The 23,663-nt window shown below is 39.8% G+C and overlaps 1 protein-coding gene across 4 annotated transcripts in view; it reads right to left on the minus strand.

Annotated features, from left to right (window-relative positions):
* The window catches only part of CELF2 (CUGBP Elav-like family member 2), a 376,801-nt gene that overhangs the window by 31,746 nt on the left and 321,392 nt on the right, over positions 1-23,663 (minus strand). For all 4 annotated transcript variants that reach the window (XM_063397060.1, XM_063397061.1, XM_063397062.1 and 1 more), the window contains 3 exons: positions 21,961-22,119; positions 19,723-19,786; positions 8,867-9,001 (listed from right to left, as the gene is read on the minus strand). In XM_063397060.1, coding sequence (XP_063253130.1) covers positions 8,867-9,001; positions 19,723-19,786; positions 21,961-22,119 — 358 coding nt within the window. The remainder of the gene's footprint in view (positions 1-8,866; positions 9,002-19,722; positions 19,787-21,960; positions 22,120-23,663) is intronic.

Genomic DNA, 23,663 nt, shown 5'->3' on the forward strand with positions numbered 1-23,663 from the left:
TCAGGGCACATTTTCCTATGAGATTTTGAAGATGACGAGAGAGAGAGAGAGAGAGAGAGAGTGAAAAACAAGTTAATACTCTGGGCCAATTCCATGCTGATGCTTCTGTTTTGTTGAAATGCATTTCTCAGTGAAGACCATCCAACTTTAGAGTAAACTGCAAGTTGTACCTCAATACTGTGCCTGCAACATGTTGTGCATTTTCCTCAGCACACCACAATGATAAATGGCCTTTGGTTTTGGGTGGGAATACTTTAAAGTGGCTCGGGAACAAAATAATCATGCCCAGTGGACTGGCTTGAGTTCAGCTTCATAGCTGACCATCAGATATTTCCAACTTTAACTCCAACTGAAATCAAACCTAATTGAATCACCACAGTATGAGGAAAACAAAGAAGAATCACTGAGCACTTATGACTCTGTTTTACTCAGTGGGGCCAAGGGCTGTGGCTGTGCTCGTTGAAGCACCACTGAGTTCACATCAAAGCCATTTCTACAGGGAACTTCCAGCTGTGCTCTCATGTTTATTACAGCTATCTCACACAATGTGGAGCAGGCTATTGTTCCGAGATGCATGCCCTGATGCTGAAATGACCTCCATGTGGAGCCACTTCAGAATACAGCCACTTACAAATCACTTTCCAAAGAATTTCTGATCTAAAATCAAGAAGGCTCTACTTGAGGCCAGGATCTCCTGCCTGGAGTACAGGTTCCTCCACATGGCCCCCGGTGTGCCTGCAACATCTTGGACACACTTTCAGAGCTAAGCATTGACAAACAACATGCAGTAGCATCTCTCCATTAAAAAAAAATAGAGAAGAAAAAAGAGTGTCAGCAGAGTCCAAGGCTATCATTCAAAGGAAGCAGTGTTCTTGTTCTCCAAGTGCTTACCACATGCATATATGCCAATTCAAATTCTCGTACATGGGAGAGGATGGCCTGATTCAACTTCTTTTTCACCTCTCTCATATATCTGTCTTAAGATCAGGTAAAGAGTCCTTGCAAGGTGTTTCTCTTCTCATTGCAACAAGATATTTCTGAAAGACTTGCTTCCTTCAGGCACTTAGGAGTCCTATCCATGGGATTCTAGAATAAAGATGAGCTAAACTATATATTGAAAATTTGAATTTGTATTTAAAGGAGTTATGAATCCTGAAGGTGCATGCAATTATTCCCATGGCAGATGGGTTTCTAAGCGGGGCGTGTAAGCACAACCTTATTGCAATAGCACATCCACAAAATGCAGTTGTTCACCCCTGGGAGCTGCAGAACTTGAGGATTATCTTGCCTCATGTAAAATTACTCAGCCAGGTCCTTTGCAGACCATTTGTAAAGTCATATTGAGTTCTCTATGACACTGGTTCTTTTCATCCATATTGCACATTTTTGTTCTGCAAACAGCAAAGGCTTTTTTACTTTACTTGGTTTTAAACTCATGCCATTGTTGGAGACACTTTTCTTTGGCCATTGCATAAAATAGTTCAGTAGCCCCATATTAAAGCAACTCATTCTTTTGAGTGAATGTTAAAACAATTAGGTTAAGACATTATTATTATTATTAATAATAATAATTTTAAATTAATTTTTTTCTATTAATTATAATTTTCTGCCTTGGGTAAATAGACCAGGAGTATCCATGGACACAAGCACAATCCAGTAGGATTGAAGGAACAGTGTTGGCAGTAGTTGAAAGCTCCTTCAAATGCATGAGTTTTCCTAAGATTTACATTATTTCCTGGGTATTATGAACTGCAGCATTTTCTGGGCTTGTAACTTCTTTTAAGATATATTACATATAAGCTCACATATCTACCTGTGTAGGCAAGCTGATATTATCATCTTTCTCTAGCAGAAAGCAACCCTGAATGAACTTCAAACAGTGCTTCCAACAGAAAGAAAAAAAGCTTTTTTTTTTTTACAAACTGGGATTCTTGTAGTTTGAAATAGAGATTAAGAGTGGGGTAGAGAGACACTTACAAAATATAATGTATTATACGTGTTATTTGTATACTGCAAGCAAAGTAAATCCTGAAATGTGCTAAGGCAATGGATTTAATACTTTAGGAAGATGATAATGTAATAATGTTTAAAAAACAAACATGTCTCCTGTTGAATTAGATCCTACTAATCCATGGTTTAGTACTGTATGCTGCTTCCTGAAAAAAAAAACAAACCAAAAAAACAAAACAAAACTCTAACAAAATTAACTAGCACAATGCTTGACTGAAAATATGCACATGTTTCTGCCCTTCAGTATTAATGGAATTCTGAGGAAACAGCTGGACATTTCTGTACCAAAAAGTCATAAATTGATAATGTTGATTCTAAAACAGATAAGGAGCTTTGCCAAAATGACCCCTACATTTGTCAGGCAGCCTGACACTGCTTCACAAAGCAGCTCTGCCCACCCTGAGCCCATTCAGTGCCTGAACCTCCCTGGGATCCTCCAGGCTGCACTGATGCACCTGCTCAGAAACCCTTCTGAGAGGAGAATGTACAAAGACCTGTTACATTTTAAGGGACAAATATGCAAACAGCAATGTGATATCCTGTCTGCTGCCATCAGCATCCTTCAGGTTATCACTGGCTCATTTTTCCAATGAGGACACCAGGGACAGACAGTGCTGTTCCAGGGAGGCTTCATGTGCATCCTCTCCTTTTACTGTACTGGGACTCTGGGAGATTCTTAGCCCCACTTCCACCTCTTTTCTTCTTTAGTAATTTAAAGCCACATTGAAGCATTATTAAAAATACAAATACAGGTCAAAAATACCTGCCCAGTTTCCTATTTTTGGCTCCAACTTGTGCTTGCATGCCTGCTTAAGGGTGGCCTAATTATCAGATTGGGTTTAGTACCCAATATATCTCTCCAAGAAGCAGCATAATCTCTGGGTAGTAAGAGCAGTCAAAATCAATTCACTTATTTAGGAGCCTAACCACAGACTCAGAAATTTAACACCATGTGTGTAAGACAGCTGACACACAACATTTCAGAAATACACTTGTCCTGTCACAAATATCCTTGAACTATGCAGTCCAATAACAGGCACTGGGATGTGGGTGTGCTAAGGTTTTCTTCCATAGCTTCCTTGAAAACATGTTTTTTTAAATATTGATGCTGAGGTCAGTGTTAAGGAATTGAAATTCTCTGTCCTCCAAGCACTAAGGTAACAATGCTATTTATATAACTAGACTTAAATACAAAATTTAAAAACATATGCTTGTGTTAAGTGTGTGTACTGTACGTACACTGTATTTTAAAACCTTTATTTAAGGTTTCAAACCTTTATTTAATGTCTTGTATTTATCAACTGTATCTTTATCCTAAAAACAATGAAAATCATACTAGGGAAGTTTTCTGTGTTCTGCAAAACTAATAAAGCTTATTTTAAATGATTTTACAATAACGGAACATGCATTAATTCCACATGAAATGGCACAAAAATAATCAATTTGTACTTCAGCACGATGAGTGCCATTCTGCATTTTAAACCGATCTTTTCCAACATGAAACATCTCCTTCAATTCAGTCTTTAGCAAACTGTCAGACCTTCCTACACACCTACTGGTAAGGTTATTTTTGGATCATCCTGGAAGCAAATCACAACTATCTCAGTGGGTGTACTGGCCTCTAACAAAATGTCACGGTGGCAGCCTTGCACCACTGATTGGAGAAAAACGTATTGTACTGAAGTGAACAAAAAGCAAATCTTCTAAGAATGGTTATTTGAACATTCTCCACTGCTTCTCAGCTGAAGCATCTTGTATATTCTATGAAATCTCTACCATTTCAACAATTGTGCTCACAACATGAACACCTTCAACTAAGAAAGACAATCTTCATACTAGATTAGGGGGTAGAGAAATAATGAGCCACAGATGATAGCTGTAAGTTATAATTCTCTGCTTTGGGCAGAGGAAAAGAATTAATTAATTCTTACAGGAAAGGCAGTGTAATCTTTTTTTTTTCTTTTTCAGTTTATTCTATACTTCATAGTCTTCCTTTTTTTGGGGACTGTTATTCTTCAATGTCAGCATCTGTCTGAAAAGGAGTATTTTTAGACCTTTGTGCTTAGGAGAATTTTTTTTTCCAGCGTAAGAGTTAATGGATGAATACTGATATAATATGACAAAAGCTGTGCTGGATTTTAAGAGGTCATTAAAGGAAAAAAGCCTCACTTTCTACCCTATCAGTATTTTTTCCCCAAATATTTCCTCTTAGGTTTACACAGCAGATAAACCTAAAGAGTTTTTTATTGAAGCATGAATAGCTAGTTCAGCTATGTGAATAAATAATAGTTTAGAGAATCAAACAATCATGAAAATGTCATGGAAAATGAAGGCTCCTAAGTCTGAAACTGAATTAGCTTCTGTTTTAGCAATTCTATCCCCCTACAGCTCAGAAATTACATTGTGTATGTTCATGCAGATAAATTTGGATATATAATTAGATGTTTCGTCTCTTCATTTACACACAGTAGGGCTTTCCTACTGGTTACTGAAGCAAACATTTATGTGTGAATTTGAAGAAACAAAATTGAAACGATCTCACAGAGGTTGTGGAATCTCCATCTTTGGAGATACTCAGACCTTGACTGGACATGGCTTTCACCAACCTGCTCTGAGTGATCCACATTTTACAGTGCTGTACCCAGCCTTGTACCACCCAGGACAGTCAGAATACACATTATTACCCTTGGGAAAATTAGGGTAGTGGGTCAGCTTGAAATGTCAGACAGTGTTAGAGACTGATACTTTGATTCTGAGCTTATATGTCCCTCCTTCACATCCACCTCCAGGCGTTCCCACCACCCACTGAATGAATCCTGCATCTCTGTAGGCTCTGGCATAGCAGCCTCCCTGCAAGCTCTTTGCTCGATGATCCATTCACAGGATGTGTCAAGGACAGTCTCTGGAGGAGAGAAATAATGTTCCTTACACTCAGCTGGGATTCATCCTGCCCAAATTGGGGTATTTACAGTGTAGACACCTACAGTTGAGGTAGTCCCTGCAAAATCCCTTCCCAGTTACAAGAAATGCAAACTTCCAGGTCCCCACCTAAATTGGGATATTTACAGTGTGGATACCTACAGTTGAGATAGTCCCTCCAAAATCCCTTCCCAGTTACAAGAAATGCAAACTTCCAGGTCCCCAACCAAAAGGAACTGAGACGAACCGCATGAGACAAACCTGGAGTCAGGTAAAAGCTACCCCAGCCCAAATCCTTGTGTTATGAAATGCTACAGGTACCTGCCTTTAAAATAGTATGAAATAGTACTGCTACCTGCCTTTAAAACTTTCTGTTTTAAAGATACTTTTTCTAAGTATCCTAAGCAAGTGAAATGAAAATAAAGTGAAGAATTAATTAACTAAATAGAGGTGATTAAAGTAAATAAAGGAAACAATTATCATATCAAAATAAAAGACAAGAAAGATGATTAAATGAGTCTTCAAAAGACCCATGAGAAACTCATGAAAGACATAATATGCCTTTACCTGGTTTTTAGTCTTTCATGATTTCATTTTAATTTTTATTCACTACCATCTGATAATTGCAAGAAACAGTTACTTTAACCATAGGCAATTTAAACCATTTTAATTTTTTTTCCAGGGCCAAGAGACAAAAGAACCTATTTATTGCCTGAAGGGATTTTTACTAAAATGAAAGCTTAATCTTTCATGTTTTTTTAAGCAAAGGCTTTTAAAAAATCATTTCTAACAATGCTGTGGGGAGACACTTCCATGGGTATGCAAAATTGAAATTATAAATTTACAATTATAAAAAAATTAATAGTTTGGGGGATTGTATTGTCTCTGTTCTTTCTGAATGAATACTCTTTCAAGCCTAAGAGAAAGTATTTAACACATGGAGGAGAACGAGTGTCCTTAGACTCATCTGCGGTCAAAGCTATTTAGTCAGAATGGATGAGAGAAAGATCACTGGAGTTCCATTTGTTTGGAAATCCTCAAATATCAGATGTGCCCCTGGCTCCTCACTCTTGGCCCATTTTTCTGTGTTGCCAATGCACTGAAGTTGGCCTGACCACCATCTCCTCTAGTGTGGTGCACTGAGGGTTGCTAATCTTATCTATGTAAAATTAAGCTTCAAGACGAATTTTCACTGAAGCTACCATATTTTGGGGCTCCTATGACACATGTTTACAAAGGACAGAACAAGAGCGGTTGGTCAAAGATTGATTCAGGGGAGATCTTCAGGGGAGATATATCTGGCTAGAAAAATGGATATGATTTATGTGGCTGCCATGCTTCAAGGCACACACTTATGCCCATCTCCATTCTGTGCAGTATTTTGCCTTTAACAACATCAAGAAAAGGATTAAATGTAAGCATCTACCTTTGCACTGCCCCAAATGTGGGCTGTTTTCTCAACTAAGAAATTCTAATTTAATGCATTATCTGGAGAGATGCAAACATTTCTTCCTAGGCTTAGTGCAGGCTTTGAAATCAGACAAAATAATTTACACTTATGAAACACAACAAACTGAAGTGTTCTATTAAAGGAAAACTAGAGCAAAAAAATACCCTTAAGGCCTCCAAACATCTCCACACTGAAAGGCAGATTTAAATGTTTTCTGCCAACATATTGCAAGTTTTAGTGGAAACACTTTGAGCTACTATGAAAAGCTTTATCAAACTAAATTCATTTTCCATGGAGCAGAGAAGAATCATTGAAGATATTATTCAGGTTTACAAAATGTGTAATAGGGTGGAGAATGTGGAACCAGATAAGGAAGGTTAAGCTGAAGAACATTTTAACAAGGCTTGATTTTAGGTTGGTTTTGCAACATAAATAGGTCAGTGGACCTATTAGAGATTTCTCAAGCTGTCCAATATTTGAAACACCTGTGTACAGGTACCATCTATGAGATTTTCAAAGGCAACTGACATTCTGAAGACACTATTTGAAAGGCTAAATGTCCAGAATTTTTTGAAAATAACACAAGTTCAATGTGCTAGCCAAAACCATTAACCTCTTTGGAAAAACCCTTGGTATCTGCTCTGCAATACCACCCTGAGCAATAGGAAGCTCTAGTTACCCCAAAGATTTATCTGCCCAGCCCAGTGGAAGCACCTCTCTACCATGGGCCTCTGCAGACCTGGACATCAGATAAAACCTCCCAGTAACTCAAGGATCCTCAAGATCAGGTTAAAGCAAGTCAGACAGGCTGGATAAGAAGACTTCTGTTGGAGAGGGAAAGAGAGAAATCAGGGCCTTAAGGTTGAATCCAGGTTCTGTGTGCACATGGCAAAACAAAGTGCATGACAGGAACATTCTGGTGCCACTGTGCTGCAGAGAGCCAAGAAAAAGGGAATTAATTTCCAGCCCCTCTGCACCATAGTGCAGTGCACTGAGTTGCCCTGGGAACTCCTGTCAGTGTGGGTCAAGATATGTTGTATGTGTCTTGGGAGGACAAGGCTGCTCAGACATTTATCAGCTAAACAGCAGAGATCTCACACGGCATGCATGAAATGCAGCATTTCTGCTTCTGTAAATGGGTGGCATTTAGACAGGTGTAACACAGAAACACTGACACTGGGAATAGCCTTTTGCCAAGTGCTAAGTCCCAACCCCAGGACAGAGGAAAGAGACTGCTCAGGCTTAAACAAAAAACCACATCCACAAGCCAAAATTATTTTCCCCCCACCTGCTTCTCAGAGATGTTCCTAATGAATATTATTTTTAGATCAAGGCGAGGCTCATGCCAGATACAGGAGAATTCTGCACAAACTTAGTACCAGCCAAGCTTCTTTCCATTTAACCTCTGTCCCAACCAAACAATAAAACTGTAATATAATGTGAGCCGTGTCTAGCACTAAAACCCAGCACCACACTCAGTCCCAGTTCTATTGTGCAGTGAAGACTGTTTTCCTTTCTGATGAGCTCAAACAATCTGCCATGAATTACTTTTTCATGGGGGATAAATACACACTTAAACAAGATTAAACACAAATGTTCTTTAGTGGTGTCTAAAATAATATGAATGTTTTTTAGAACAGCAATAAACACACTTCATGATGCAAATAATTACACCCTGCAGCCTTTATGTAACAATAAGTGGCCAAATTCTCTACTCAGCTACATCACTGTAAACCCAGAGTAACTACACTGAATCAACATCTCTCTCTGTGGATTCTGAAAATCCTGAAGTGTTACCTGATTCTGAATATGCCCCAGTTTCTTACTAGGGTTTTGGAGACATTAGACATTGCATGGCAGGAAATCCACATGGTGGTCATGGAGGCATTTCCACCTCTTATCCTGTCCCTTTTGCCCCCCTAAATCTGTCCTCTGCTTAGTGTAACAAAGTCAGTGGTGTATTCCTTGTACATCTGATATCAATTCTGTAACTGTGTACTCAGGACCAGAAGAAAGCTCAACTGAGATGCAGTAAGAGAAGGGAAAAAAAAAAAGACTTCACAAAAATTCATGAAGGGTAAAGGCAATATGTGCATGTGATGGGAATCAGTAAAATGAACCACCTCAGCTGATTTTCCTTTGGATGGGAAGAATTTGGTCATGTTCTGAATTCTTTGTGAAAAGGTAATTTCACCTTAAATTTCCCCATGCAATTGTTATTTTCACACAGAGTTTTTTAAGATGGGTCTGTTAGGCTTTAATGGCCCCTGAAATGAATCTGGAAAGGTGAACACGTCCACATTGGACCGCTTGAAAAAGCAGCTATTTCCTTGAAAATAACAGCAACAAAACCACATCCAGCTATTACAGGTTCCTCACGGTTTACACGAGCACGGAAGCTGTGACTAAAGGTGGAATCAGCATTTTAGCTACCCCCTCCCCCTTGACTGCCCCGTGGGTGTGCTGGAAGCAGCCCTCTGCTCTTACCAGGACTCGTGAGGGCTCCCAGAGCACCAGTCGTTGTGGAGAGAGGGTTTGCATTGGTGGTGGTGGCTGAGGTCTGGGCGGCGGCTGCTGCGGCTGCTAAAGTTGCCAAATTCTGTAATTGTAAAGCGTTCATGCCTGTGTGGAGAAGCAATAGGGTTAATTAAAACAGGTAATAGTCATCATCATCAACATCACCATCATCACAATCATCGAAAAGTGCTGTCTGTTCTCAATGGTCATGGAGCTTGGGGTGTACCTTGCCAATAAACTCAATTATTTTCATTCCTAAGACATCTATAATCTCAAACCACCTCTTACAGCTCCTGAAGAGTATTTCTCATCTCCCTAGCTTGGAGTTGAAACAATGCACCAAAGACACAAGCCTATACTTCAGGAAAATTAAACCTGGTTTGTGCCTCTTCTAAGGGAAGTGTAGAATTAAAAGTCATTTAAACTCTGCGTGAAGGTCAGGCACAATATTATTTCCTGACACAATGGGGGATGTAAAGAAGATAACTAGCATTTAAAACACATTCAGGACAGGGTCATATAATTGGGATGAATAAAATTTGTTTGCCATGTCTCCTCTGAATAAGGTTACACTGTGCAACAGCCAATAATTGTGCCCAATTTCCTTTTGATGGTTCATTTCTAAAAACATATATGAACTAAGTACATCAAATTAGTATCAGCCTGACCACAGATCCATCACTGAGACAGGGATTTTCAGGCTGTAAGCCCTGGACTATGATGCCAAGTCTACTGAGTCAATCTGTCCCTTCATTATTTTAAAAGATGCAGGGGAGATGGACCTTTATTTTGGTGGGAACCTTAAAGAAATGGAGGCATTTAAATTCAATTTAGATGGCAAGCAAAAGAGGACAAGAAATAAAGAGAACTTTAGTGAAATTGGAAAAAGATGATTAAGCAATCATCTGCCAGTGGCAGACATTTGCTTAAATCAGAGGGATTGGAGTTGGTCTCTCCAGAGGAATTAAAAAAAACCCCAACTTTTACCTTGGACTAGATAAAGTATTTGGGCACTGGCTCTAAGGTGAAATACCTCAGTAAGAGCTAAAATACAGATACGAGATGGTGCTAGCATTAACCAGACTGGATCCTTCTCAGGATCCCCTGAGTAAGACCAGCTGTCCCCAGGAGTGATGTTCAAACTGGGCATTTACACAAGGACTGAGACATGGTTTGGGTGGAAATGAGAGATCATCCTTTGGGTTTGGACATATGAAGGAGCTCTGTGAGGGCTTGAAGCCTCAATAGAGTTGACAAACCGCAAAAGCCCAAAAGACTAAAAGAGTTTTATTATCTTCCTGTAGTCCTGATAATACAAGTACAGTCACAAAAGGTTAGGTAGGAAGAGCAATGCCTTTTCCAGACCTAGTGATAGAGCTGGGAAGACTGCATAAGTGTTGGGGAACACTCAAAGAAGAGTCTGAATGCCTAGAAACTTGTCAGATCTTTTCTGAATGTTAGTTTGCCTGCAAGAGATACTTCTCCCTGGCACACTTGGTGTGCTCCTCAAACAGGGGAGCTTAACAACAACTTGGAGAAAATGAAAAAAAAGAGAGTTTAAATACAATACTTGGTAAGTATGTTTGAGAAGAAAAAAATGCAATGAAGGAGAGGTACTTTCTAGGAATTCAGAACTCCTGCAATAATGGAGAGTGATATTATTTTCAAACATAGGTATTGCAGACTCAGGTTAGTACAATCAATAATCTCCATAAAGAGGAATTCTTACTGTCACAGCATTAGGGACTGTGAAATGGACCTTGACATAAGCATCTATTTGTGAACAAAGCCCCAGATTTAAATACAGCAGGTTCTAACAGGCAGGCCAGGCCTCAGGTGAGCATTTGAGGTTCTAATGTGGGTGTCTCAGTCAATGCTCAAATTCAGTTCAGATGCTGGTGCTTTTAAAATTGTGACACAATTGAAATAGTGGGAGTTAAGATTTTAGTTGATCCAAGATACACCAGTTCATAGTCTGGAACGGGAAAAAGACACTTGGAGAGATTATGTGACCAAGAAAGCTCTTTAAGGTTTCTTTTGGAGGCTAAAGACCATCTTAAAAGATAAGGCTTTTCTCAAACATTACTAATCCAAACTATTTTGCAAGGCACAGTTCAGATAGAGATTCAGGTATCCAAACAACACAGTTTTATTTTTTTAAATTACTTGTCTGACTTACTGGCTTGCCTTGGGTATAAGTATTTTTTCCCCACTGAAGAATTATCTTGCTTTGATAGTAAGACTGCAGATATTTCAAATAAGATTTTGGGGATGGAAAAGACTTAAGCTGGGACCCAAATCTTTGTGAACAAAGCAGTCAGTAACCCTCAAAATGAGATGTGGAATTCATTTTCATCCTGGACTGATATGGGTCCTTAATTATAATATACCTTAGTACTTCATAAAGAGAATAAGTAATTCAGCAAAGTATCCAGCAAATATTGCTGATCTTCACTGAGGCAGTATTTTTGTGCCATTCTATAACAAGGATTTGGGAAAGCAGTGGGTTGCTCTCTTCCAGAGGAATGATTTTCTATCACCCACTGTTTAGTTATTCAACAAAAGGATCAGTCATAACCAGCTTATATTTCTTGTGTGGGGGGGTTTCTTTGGACTTTTAAATGGTATACATGGTAGGATTAAATAATTGTGATGAATACAGAAAAGTTCTAGGGGACAGCCTAGGCCAGACAAAGTCAACAAGCAGCAGAGCAAACAACTGCTCTCTCTGCACTCATGAATCACCCTTGCACCTCTGTGGATGCAAAACAAATACCACCACTGCCTCATTCCACAAAAACTTTTTGTTTTGTTTTTAATAGTAGAACATTTTCTGTATAAGCACAGGAGGAACTTATCAATTTGCAAATGAGTTTCAATGCCCAGAGAAAATGAACAAACAAGAGCTTGGTGGTGATGAAGTTGTCTCCCCACCCAACTGGTTTTACTGCAGCGGTGACATTGGTCACAAAACAGCCTGCAGATGTTGTAGGGTGTCAGCTTGTGTGTCTGCAGGAGAACCTGCTGGCTGTTGTCACACCTGAATGAGAAAAGGGCAGCAAAGACCCCCACAGAACTGAGCACCCAAACATGAGTGTCAGCAAGGGCTCGTGGCACACACTGTCACTCAGCATGCTCTAGAGCCCATTTTGTCAACAGTTTTATCACTTAATATGCATCCACTTTAGGATCCTCTGTCTGCTCAAACATCTGAAAAATAAGTCCTGTCATCACTGTTTCATGTTCCCCAGGCATTTTACCATCTCTGCTCCCTCTTTATTGGTTTCTACCATCAACTTGTCAGGAGTGTCAGCATCCCACTTGCTTGCACAAACTTGGAGGAGGGAAACCAAATGCTCTGAAGTCCCAGACCCCAAAAGTACTTTGCTTTCAAAAAGGGATTTTGGGTTCAATTGAATCTCAGCTAAGGTACAATTCTGCAGTTCTGTGGGATGAATCTGCTCTCTCATTCTCTCTCCTTTCACGCACACTCTTCACGCATTTCACATCCTACAGTTTTTTAAAACAGTCCCAAATCCCGCAACAGAGACGGACAGCAAATGAGTAGATGGATTTTATTTGAAAGTGCTGCTCACTCAGCAAATGCTCCTCTCTCTGAAGAAATGCAAATTGCTTAACGCTGAGGAACAGCCTCATAGGCAGAGCTGCACATGAAAAATGAATATCCTTCTGTAGAGGAAAAAAAAACCCTTCTGGGTAAGGAATAACTCTTGATCTTCATGATGGAGACAATGTTGGGAATTAAAGGGAAATGATTAAAAACCCCAGATTCACAATACAGTTTGATTCCATTTTTAATAACATGTATTTACCAATGTGCTATCAGCTTGGCAAATATTCAAGATCGTAAGGAAATTCAACTTTCATTTTGTTATTTGGCAGATTAAAAAAACAATTAAATTATGTACAAAACAGATGCACAGTATGCCTTACTTGAAACTTAAGATTTTTAAAAAAATTATTTATAAGGATAGGGGCATGAAAATTTAATTTAATGTTCACCTTAGGTAATTTTGTGTCTTATTGTTCACAGCAATTACCATAAATCTACATATCAATAAGTGAGAACAGATGTCAGTTGTTACAAGTGCTTGCCAATCAGGCCTGTTAAAAAGTGACAGATGGATGGTGATAGAACATTCTCATAAGGCCTATTAGCACATTCACAGGAAATTTTTGTAGTGCTGCACAGTCACAGATGCAGTTCTGTGAAAACACGGGAAATTTGAGAGCACGAGATTTACATTTTACAACTTCTTGTGCTGCCTCTGACACAAACTTTCATACAATGAAGTAATTTGCCTCGTTTCAGTCACTGCAGCTTTTCTCCTGTGATAACTGTAAATTTGGAATTATTGGGTATTTGTAGAGGAGGGAAGGGAGTCACAAGCCGTTCCTGAAGACTTTTTAGGCCTCATCAGCTCTTGGGTTTCTAAAACCATAATAAAATCATATTAGAAAATAGCTGAGATTTGCTTACTGCACAAATTCTTAAAAAAGGAAGGCACCAGCTACATTTAGTGACACAGTATGCACAGAGAGTTTAAAGTCAGTGGTGATTATCAGAACCAAATCTGATCGCTCCTAAGCAGTTCCCACTGACTTGACTTCCTTTGCTTTGGAAATTTTATCCTTCTCAATTATTAGGATTTATTCCTTCTGAATTAAATCCTGGCTGCAGCTTAAAAATGCGGATTAAGGTGAAATTGATCATCTCCAGGCTAAAAAGCAACTATTTGCTAACACTGCCATTTTGGATGCTGATGGCAAAATGTGTATAAAGGTCTGGAGGGCCAGGCTATTCCAGCAATATTCTAAGAATTAACTAGACAGGAGATCTAAGTGCCACCTCCATCAAACCATATATATTATGTAGCTTTTAGTAAAGCTGCTTATCTGAAAAGTGCTTGAGTTACCCTGACCAGTTAGTTTTTGATTGAGCAAAGCCCTTAAACCAACTTTTAAGTCCACAATTGATGCCCTGTATTTGAAGAGTATGTGCTAAATCTGACTGCAGGTTCACAGCATCATAGAATGGTTTGAATTGGAAGAGACTTTAAAGATCACCTAATTCCAACATCCTTAAGCCATTTATTGACTTATGTAGGATTTCAACCTATTTTCAGGTTATACATGCTCTAAACACATCCTGGCATCAACACACAAAGCAAGGGTGCTTTTGTCAGCTGAAACTTCTTCAGTCCTAGTGGGAAGGAGTCATCTGGTCTAACTTTGTCCAAAAAAAAAAAGTTATTCGCTCAGGGTCTTGCTACAGTCAAAGAAGAGAGAGGGGGCAAAGAAATCATCTGATTCTAAAAGAGAATCATAGAACCAATGACTCATAGAACATTTGGGTTGGAAGAGACCATAAAGACCATCTAGTTCCAACCTCCCTGCTATGAGCAGGGCCACTTTCCATTAGTCCAGGTTGCTCAAAGCCCAAAGCCCACCCTTCAAGGGACATCTTTCACCAGACCAGGTTGCTCCAAGCCCTGTTCCACTTGGCCTTGAACACTTCCAGGGTATTCACAGCTTTCTGGGCAAACTGTGCCAGGGTCTCACCACCCTCATAGCAAAGAATTTCTTCCTAATACATGTAGTATTTTCCCAATATCCATAAAACAGATTAAACCCAGCCTTGGCAGGATGAACCATTGCCTGGGAGTGACTCCCTCTTCACTGACATTGCAGGGAGATGGGATACCTATTTCCAAATTACTGAGGTTCACTTGGAAGACTTCCATCCACAGAGGGGTCAAGGCAATAAAAAGTCCCCTCACCCTCCATTTACTGGTCATGGAAAGCCCACACAGAGCTACTGACACTGTGCACAGACTTGGCCAAACTTGCACATTGTTGTGCACTTCTACCACCTGAATAAGCACATTTCCTAACTGCTAAGCACTGCTTTTTCCTCTCCTTCGAGAAGGAGCAATGTGTGAATTGTGAACAGGCTCACTTGCTGCCAACTCTCTAAAAATGCTAAACAGAGTTGTTTAATTTATTAGTTAAAAGAAGAAGAAGAAGAAAAAAAAGCAAGCTAATTTTATGTGTTAAAATAACTAGGACTATCAATGGAATTATTGTTACAAAAGCTGAATGTTTTTTGTCCCTGAGGTCAACATTTTCAAAATGGGTAGTTATCTTTAAGAAACAGCTATCTCCCTTGAGCTGGAAACAGTTTTTCAGTGACCTTTACTTTTAATATGACATCCCTAAAGAGGTCATAGCAGGAGAAATCCTCCTTCTGTATGGCTTTTCTGGAATGAAGCCATGCAAAAGTCAGAGGATATAAAGGATCCTTTGGCCAATGCAAAAGTGTAGAGCTTTTGTGCAGATGGTCCTGGCTTCCAACTGGTCCCTCCAGATCCACTGAGCCAATCCAACTATTAGAGGAAAATATTCAGAAAGCAGAACCTCACAGACTTTCTCTCACCCATCTGCTCCTACAGACCTTGCAACAGGAGGAAATCTGGCTTGGGTAGTGGAAGAAGGGTGGAATGGATAGAGCAGGGCTCAGAAAGGGCCAGAAGTTCAACCCAAAACACAACCAAACTGTGAGCAAACTTGGACAGGATTGGAAAAAATATATACATTGGAAAAATATGAAAAGTCCCAGGTGCAGAGGGCTTAGGGACCTGAAAGACAAAGAAAAACACATGGTTTCGCCTCCTGTATAACTTCAGAAAGCAAAATACACTATCTAGTCAATAAAATTAGGAGAAGCCCTTTGTGTCTTTATGAGTACTGCAATTTTTTCTGCGTCTTGAATGGTCACACATACAGAAATATCACTGTATGAACCAATATTTGTTCCTGCCAAAATATTTGACATTAATGGACTATAGAAAATCTTCCTAGATTATATATTGTTTAAATATTGAAAACATTGAAATATTTTCTACAATCATCCTAGCAATAATAAACCTCCTTTTACACTGTCTGTATAGTGATTCCCAAGCTCTTAAACAGGCAGTTTGCCTTAAATAACTGCAGCTTTTAGGACCTGCTCCAGAGCTAGCCAAGTTCAATTCAAACATTCAAGCAACATCAATCTCCTTTGAATTAAGCTTCCCATACAATTTGTATGTATTTGAAGGAGGAATTTTTGTTTGCTTGAAAGGTGTTAGCGTTTAATGTAGTTTTGTGTGTTGCAAGTGTTTAACGTAGCTTACATTGTCTTTTAAAGTAAGACAATCAAATCACATAATGTAATTCATCCACATTATTAGCCTTCCCCAAAGACAAAGTGTAGGCTAGACAGTGAGGCTGAAGAGGCATGTGAGAGGAAACACTGCCTTTAGATTAGCATTAGCCTTAGAAGATATCAGAGAAGGGGAGGGAAAGTGAGGAAGTGCTCACTATGAAATATACTCGTAAGGATGCATGTCCTTGCATGTTTTATACAGGACAATGAAGCAGACTTTGGCAAGGTAGAATTAGTGCCTGTAATCAAGACCACGGGATTACTGTAATACCAAAGGCACCACTGCCAGCTCTCCCAACTTTATTAGCAGTCTCAACATTTTACATTGTTTTCTTTGGCTTGACTCATGAAGTAGAATGATTTCATGAAAATCTCATTTTTCAATACAATTGAGATAACATTAAACTGCAGAATTAGGCATGGAACCTTAAAGCCTGGAAAGCTAAATGGCAAGCTACAGCTTTTTGTCTCTCAAATTTCAGGATCTCAAATTTTCATTAAACCAGTTTCATGATTTGCGTGGACTTCACACAATGCTGAATATACAGCAGAGTTAGTTGGCTGCTATAGCAAGAACAGTGTTCACTTTTGGACCTAATGCTGAGTGTTTAATGTCTGTATGTGGGAGAGTTCTTGAGAAAAATCCCCATTTTTCTTTGGACTGTATTCTCAGCTTACAAACGAACAAACAAACAAGCAAACTCCAATACTCTTCAATCACAAACACCTAAAAATCCCACTCCCTTCACCAAAATCAAACAACCACTGCTTTTGCAACATAAGAACTACTTTAACCAGTCTGAGGCATGGTATTAGGGAAAGAGAATTTAAAACTACACACTCAAGAGCAGTCTTTGCTCTGCTAGCAAAGAAAATTGCTTTGATTTAAGAAATAAGATCACTGAGCATAGCAAATAACTCTTCACATGTGCAGTGGGGTGTGTGCTGGGGCCCTTCTGTTCTGTAAAGACACAACACAAGCTTTAGCTGTACAAATAAACACTTGGAGATCCAAAGGGCCCTAATTTTGTACAAGAGGGTAGCTATATCAGAAGTCTTAATGTAGCAAACCGTGACTTCATCAAGATTTAAGCACAAAAGACATGCTAGAGCCCTGACATGGAAGTAAGGGTGGAATTTCAATGGCTCATGTGGCTTTTGATCAAAGTTTTAGTGTCTGAATTACATGGTAAGCACACCCATCGACTTCAAGGATAAAAGTTACACCCCTCAAACACGAAGTTCAAAGAACTTGAAAGCTGCAATGACGGATCTTCTTTAGCACCTCACTCAATTGTGTCTGGATTTTATTTCTCACTTTGAAATGTTATATTAATAGGCAAACTATATGCAATATGGAATTACATATTAGATCCTTTTTTGTGAAATGAACCTGTACAGCTTAAGTTAAAAAACTCTAGGCCTTCACAAAGGTTCAAAGATAGCTTCAGCTGGTAATGCAAGCCCTTGCTGCAGACACAGGACTACTTTCTATTTCTTTCATAAAACATAATATACAAATTGTTAATTCCAGATGCACTGCATGACATAGTACTGCCTGATTTCAAGGAGAGGACATGAACTCTCAGTTCGAACAGTGAAATAGTGCTTAGTCTTTCACACTTTCATGTAGAGATGCAGCTTGGAGAAAAATTTAATATCACTAATTTTACTTTGAACATGAAGATTTAAGAGTCACACATTTTGGGGAAAGAAGTTCAAGCTGTTTTGATAACACGAATACAAGATATAAAATACATTCTTTTTTCAAGAGAGGCAGTCAGTCATCAAATTATTCCATAGATGAGTGCATTAGCAATCGAATTTGCAGCTGAAAAAAGTATATCCTTCAAGTAACAATGATGTGCCACTATGATTTCTTAAGATGACTTTCTCTTGGTCTCAAGACCATATGATTTTGAGAGAATAAATCACATCCTGGATTGAAAGCCCATCCTGGAAATGCTTGACTAAAATTCTTAGTTTCAACACAGTTCTTGAAAACAAAGCTGAATCTTCACTAACAGTGAGAAATAGGCAACAAAAACTTCTAAGGTGCACACGATGCTATGGGTATCACATTATTTATCCCCAGTGTCCCAATTCTTTCATTTTGTAGACCTAATCAAATATGAAAACATTAAAACACAATCTTTGAGCTCAAAGCCACTTCCAAAACTGCCAAATATAAAACTGTTGCTGAACTGCTCTGTTCTGTTTATCATATTAAGATACATTATTTTGATGGAAAAAATGCTAGATTGCAAGTGTAACATAATAGAACCAGCAAGCACTGCCAGCAGGTCTGAGGAAGAGAGAATAATTCAGAGATATTGTCATCTGTAGGCCAATTTATATTGTCAGACAGCAGGTTCACATTATTCTCTGATGTCACTGCAATAATGGCATAATATAACGATTGAGCAAAGAATACCTGTGGGGTATAGCTATACAGTGTGGTATATATATATATACTTGTTAAAAGTATTTCAGGCTTCATTCAAAGCAGAACCAGAAGCAGCAAAAGACCAGGATTAAAAAAGGAATGAGAAATGGTGCTCATAAAGACTTCTGAATATTTTAGCCCTTGTTTTCTGATGATGAAGCAAGCGTAATGTTGTATTTCATTGATTCAGTGGGCTCATGATTAAAATAAACTAATGTAGCAATTTAGGGGGTTTGTGATTCTTTCTTTTTTTTTTTTTTTTCCTGTAACAAGAAGGAAAAAAAAAGCTTTTTAACAGTTCCTCACGGCAGGCATAATGTGCATCTGTGCTCTGATTTACTGCACATGCTGCCTTCTCTAGCATCATGTAAGTTACGATATCAGCATGGTAGGTCACACAGTGGGAATGACCTTTTGCTAATCACTACACATCAGTTACTACTGGCACACAGCTCATTACTAAGAAACCCTCCAACTAGCTGGCTTTCAAATCCGCTCGCACTTTGATTCTTTTTTCCCCTTTTCTTTCTTTCTTTTTTTCCTCCAGACTGAAGATTATACTTTTACATAAAATCTCTGTTGTGTAATTTTGCCAACTAGGGTTCCAAAGTCAAAAAGGCACCCAGTTAATTTTCTGTGATTATAAAAGGAGCCTGAAAATTTATACTGAAGGTAGGCCTGTAATCTTGGGTTTCATTAAAAAGGTCAGAACATTTTTCCTCACCACATATTATTAAAATGTTTGAGGGCTGCCATTAATTTGATTTTTCAGGACACAGAAATCTCACTGGAAATTAGAATGTAATCCTGCTGTTGCTTTCCTGACACTTTTCATAGGGCAGGATACGGCTGCAGGGACTAAGAGTTCTCCTGCAATTTACAATTGGTTACTCTGGCCAAATGGCAGGTGACTAATGCAAGACAAACTGTTTGCACAACCTGGGAGCACTGAGTTTAATTTCAGTCCTGCAAGAGGGGTGAAAGTGTTTCTATTGACGCTGAACCGTGAGCTGTCCCCTGCCAATACATCTGCCACATTTAATACACAACACGGCCCCCACCCCCTGACAATGTGATTATTAGAGCTGCAGAATTCAATAGCTTAAGAATACAAAACATAGCAGGAACAAAATGAAAGGGTTTTTAACTCACCAGCCATTTGCTGAATGCCGCTGAAGGCACCCAAGTTACTGGAGGAAGTTGCTTGCTGCAGGAGCTGCAAATGAACAACACAATACAGCAATCCATCTGCCAGTAATGTAACAAATGAAGAGAAAACTAAAACGACCTATCATTTCACATTTGGAATATTTCTGCTTTCCTTTACATTTATATAGTCTCTTGCTTCTGTCTGCTGTTGGAATGAACATCCCTAGAGTCAATGCTGTAAATCCATATTAATGTCTAATCTCTATTAAGAAACACAGAGACACAAGGGAAACTCAATAACATGGCTGCTTTAAAACAATTAATCAATTTATTCTTTTTAACAACCAGGTGTTAAATCTATTTAAACCAACATAGTGTGACTAATTACAACCCTCTGTAGTCTGGTAGTTACCATAACTCATCTCTGTCAATCATGGTCCATTCTTCTCCACCCCTGTCAATTGAGTTTTTTCTTTATTATATTTATGAATCAAGCACACAGATATTCATTAGACTGGTATTTGTATATATAGCAATTTAGCCTATCTCAGTATTAATTAGGCACTCTCAGTACCAATATATATTTTTAATTGCTGGGTAAATTGCTGTTTATATCACTATACCAAAACATTGTATGCACACAAATGATGTATTTATACAGACACAATATATATACATGGGCACATCCATTTAATAGAATCACAGAATGGCTTGGTTTGGAAGGGACCCTAAAGATCCTCCACTTTCAACTCCACTGTTCCAAGCAGGGACACCTTCCACTAGAGCAGGTTGCTCAAAGCCCCATCCAGCTTGGCCTTGAACACTCCCAGGGTTGGGGCAGCCTCAGTTTCTCTGGATAACCTGTGCCTCTCTCTCACCACCCTCACAGGAAACAACTTCTGAGTATCTCACCTAAAACTGCCTCCTCTCAGTTTAAAACCATTACCCCTTGTCCCATCACTAAATGCCCCTGTAAAAAGGTCCTTACTAGCTTTTTTGGAGGTTCCCTTCAGATATGGAAAACTCTAAGGTCCCAGGGGCTTCTCTTCTCCAGGCTGAACAGCCTCAACTCTTTCAGCCCTCTCTCCATAGCAGAAGTGCTTCAACCCTCTGATCACCTTTGTGGCCTCCTCTGGATCTGCTCCAACAGGTCCAGATCTTTCCTGTTGGGGACCCCAGAGCTGGATGCAGCACTGCAGGTGGGGTCTCACCAGAGCAGAGCAGAGCAGAGCAGAGCAGAGCAGAGCAGAGCAGAGCAGAGGGACAGAACCCCTGCCTTGATCTGCTGCCCACGGTGCTGGGGATACAGCCCAGGACAGTTTGGCTTTCTGGGCTGGAAGTGCACATTGACAGGTCGTGTTAAGCTTCTCAAGCACCAACACTTCCAAGTTCTCCTCAGGGCTGCTCTTGATCCATTCTCTTGTGCTTGGGATTGCCCTGATCCAGGGTCAGGACCTTGTACTTGACCTTGTATTTTGTGAGGGTTTATTTGCCTTACTTGGAACCATGAGGAATCCTCAAGTTATCGAAAAGCTCCTCAACCACACCTCTCAACTCCAGAGCCACAAAAGGCAGAGTCTCCCTCTCAGCTGTGATGAAGGGGAGCCTCTCTTGGCCATCCAGAACCAAAGACATGTGGCTGTGGATTTCAGATTTTCCAGCAGGGACAGCAGCTACCACCTGTTTCTCATCTTAAAAATGGACCAAGGGAAAGACAATTTTAAATTTATGGCTTTTCCTGGGCACATTCACTTTCTGTGTGAGGGGATATGAACCATGCATGTTTAGCATTGATAGGACCATGCATTAAAGCAAAAGCCATTTCCAAATGAAAATGTGGAAATTTGATGATTGAACCACAACATTCTAGTTTGTGGTCTGCACCATATGGACACAGCCCCTACACTGTTCAGCTGCCTATCTGTGCGCCCCTAAGGAAGAACCTAAATTTTATTCCAGCTATAAAAACCAGACTCAAACATTCAAAACTCCCCAAAAAACTAATGGAATCAAATTTTATTTACAGCGGAGGGGTTGGAACTAGATGACCTTTAAGGTCCCTTCCAACTCAAGTCTTTCTATGAATCTATGATTTGTTTTGCAGACAAACACACCAGAAGAAGACACACTGTGATCCTGGACAATTTAGCCATTTACTGCAGGGAGTTTAGTAGAACTGATTTACCATGGTCCTAAAATAAATAGAGTATAATACAGCCACTGCCTCTGAAATGAACTTACAGCTAGATATTGTGGTGTGAGTCCTCCAAGACCTGTGAGGTTTCCCCAAGTGGCAGTATTGAGCTGTTGCATCTGCTGAGCCAACTGCTGCTGCAAACGCCGCTGCTCCTTGTCCTTTTGGGTGTCAGCAAACTTCACCACGATTGGCGAAGAACAGCCCTGTGGTTGGACAGATCAGGAAAGACAGAAGGGTTAAATCACACTGGGTCACCCTCTCCTTGTGAGCTCAGCCACGTCCTGTAGGGCCACTGGCACTGGCACAACCAGATCGTTCACCCTCTCTTTGTGGCTGGCACGTGCAGGACCAAAACGCTAAGGTTTTCAGGTTCTTGGGAAAAGAGACCATGGAAAAATTATTGATTCCCCAGCTCTCTTTATAAAGCACCTTTCTTCAGGCTCTCTTTTCCTTCCAGCTATCAAAATTGCTGCCAGAGACAGCAAAGTGTACCAGTCCTCTTTAATTAAGCCTCACAGCTGATGAGACGGATGCGATGCTTTGTCTGCAGTCTGTTTCCGAGGCAGCGCCAAAGGGAGAGGTGTCCAACCTCGGTGCTGCCAGGGCCACACAGCCAGCACCGCCCTGCCACCGTGGCCTGGCCATGCCACATGCTCTGTGCAGCTGGCACGGGCACCCTAAAGAGACTGGGAGCAGCAAATTTACCCTGTGGGCACCAAGGACCCCCAGCCAATTCACCCACCTGCCGTCCGCTCCCAGGCATGCTTTGTACCAAGCACCCTTGAGATGGGTGAACAAAGAGCAGGATGAAGACCAAAAGGGCCTAGTTCTGGTGGTAGCAGCCCATTCCTGATGGCCACCATTTCTTCTATTGCTTCTATCAGCCTCTTGTTACATGGTATGGCAAGGCTGTAAGGTGCCTTAGGAAATAGGGAAGCTGTAAGAAAGAGCTAGAGGTCTGGTCTGCAGCCTACTCCTCAGCCATGGCTGAGGGACCCTTGGGAAGAAGTTGGAGGTCACAGACCATATGGACTTTTGAGGTAAACTGGAATTTTTCTTGGACTTCAAATTGGGCATTCCTGGGCAAAGTCACTGAGATGAGATGCGATTATGAAAGATGTCTCTGTTGATTTCTCTCTGGTTTTTTCCCCTGCTAGAAAATGTTTCATATTTTAACCTTTCAAGTCTTAATTTTTTCAGATCAAGAAAGCAAACTATATACTGCAATGATTCAGTTCTTCAAATTAATTCAAGCATTTTATGAGTCACCGAAACTGTCAATCCATTTCATACTGCTTTTCAACTTCACAGCATCCAATGAATAACTTCCCTTGGCATGCTTTGTTATACTAATTTCTTGTCTAACTTCAATGTGAACACAATGGCAGGAGTGATAAGTGACTCAAGTCCAAGAAACACAGCAGTGCTTTAGCCAAAGTGTATAGCGTGGGATGCAGAGTAGGGTTACACTTCACCTACTCTTCCCATGGCTGCTCTCACAACACTGTGAACATCTTCAGAAAAGTTCCTGTCCTCAATTATTTATGAAAAGCAGTCGTGTACCATTTCTCTGAAAATCCTTACACCAGGACAAGTGATAAAAATATTCCCAATCATCAGATGAAATTATGAAATAAACAATAATAATATCTCTCATACAAAGATCTCTCATCATCCCTCTGTTCCTTTAGAATTGTTAGAAAATCATCGCTTGTGGTTTATTATTCCACCTCCAATTCTTTTCCTG

This window comes from Prinia subflava, chromosome 4, assembly GCF_021018805.1.
Source record: "Prinia subflava isolate CZ2003 ecotype Zambia chromosome 4, Cam_Psub_1.2, whole genome shotgun sequence".
NCBI classification, from domain to species: Eukaryota; Metazoa; Chordata; class Aves; order Passeriformes; family Cisticolidae; genus Prinia; species Prinia subflava.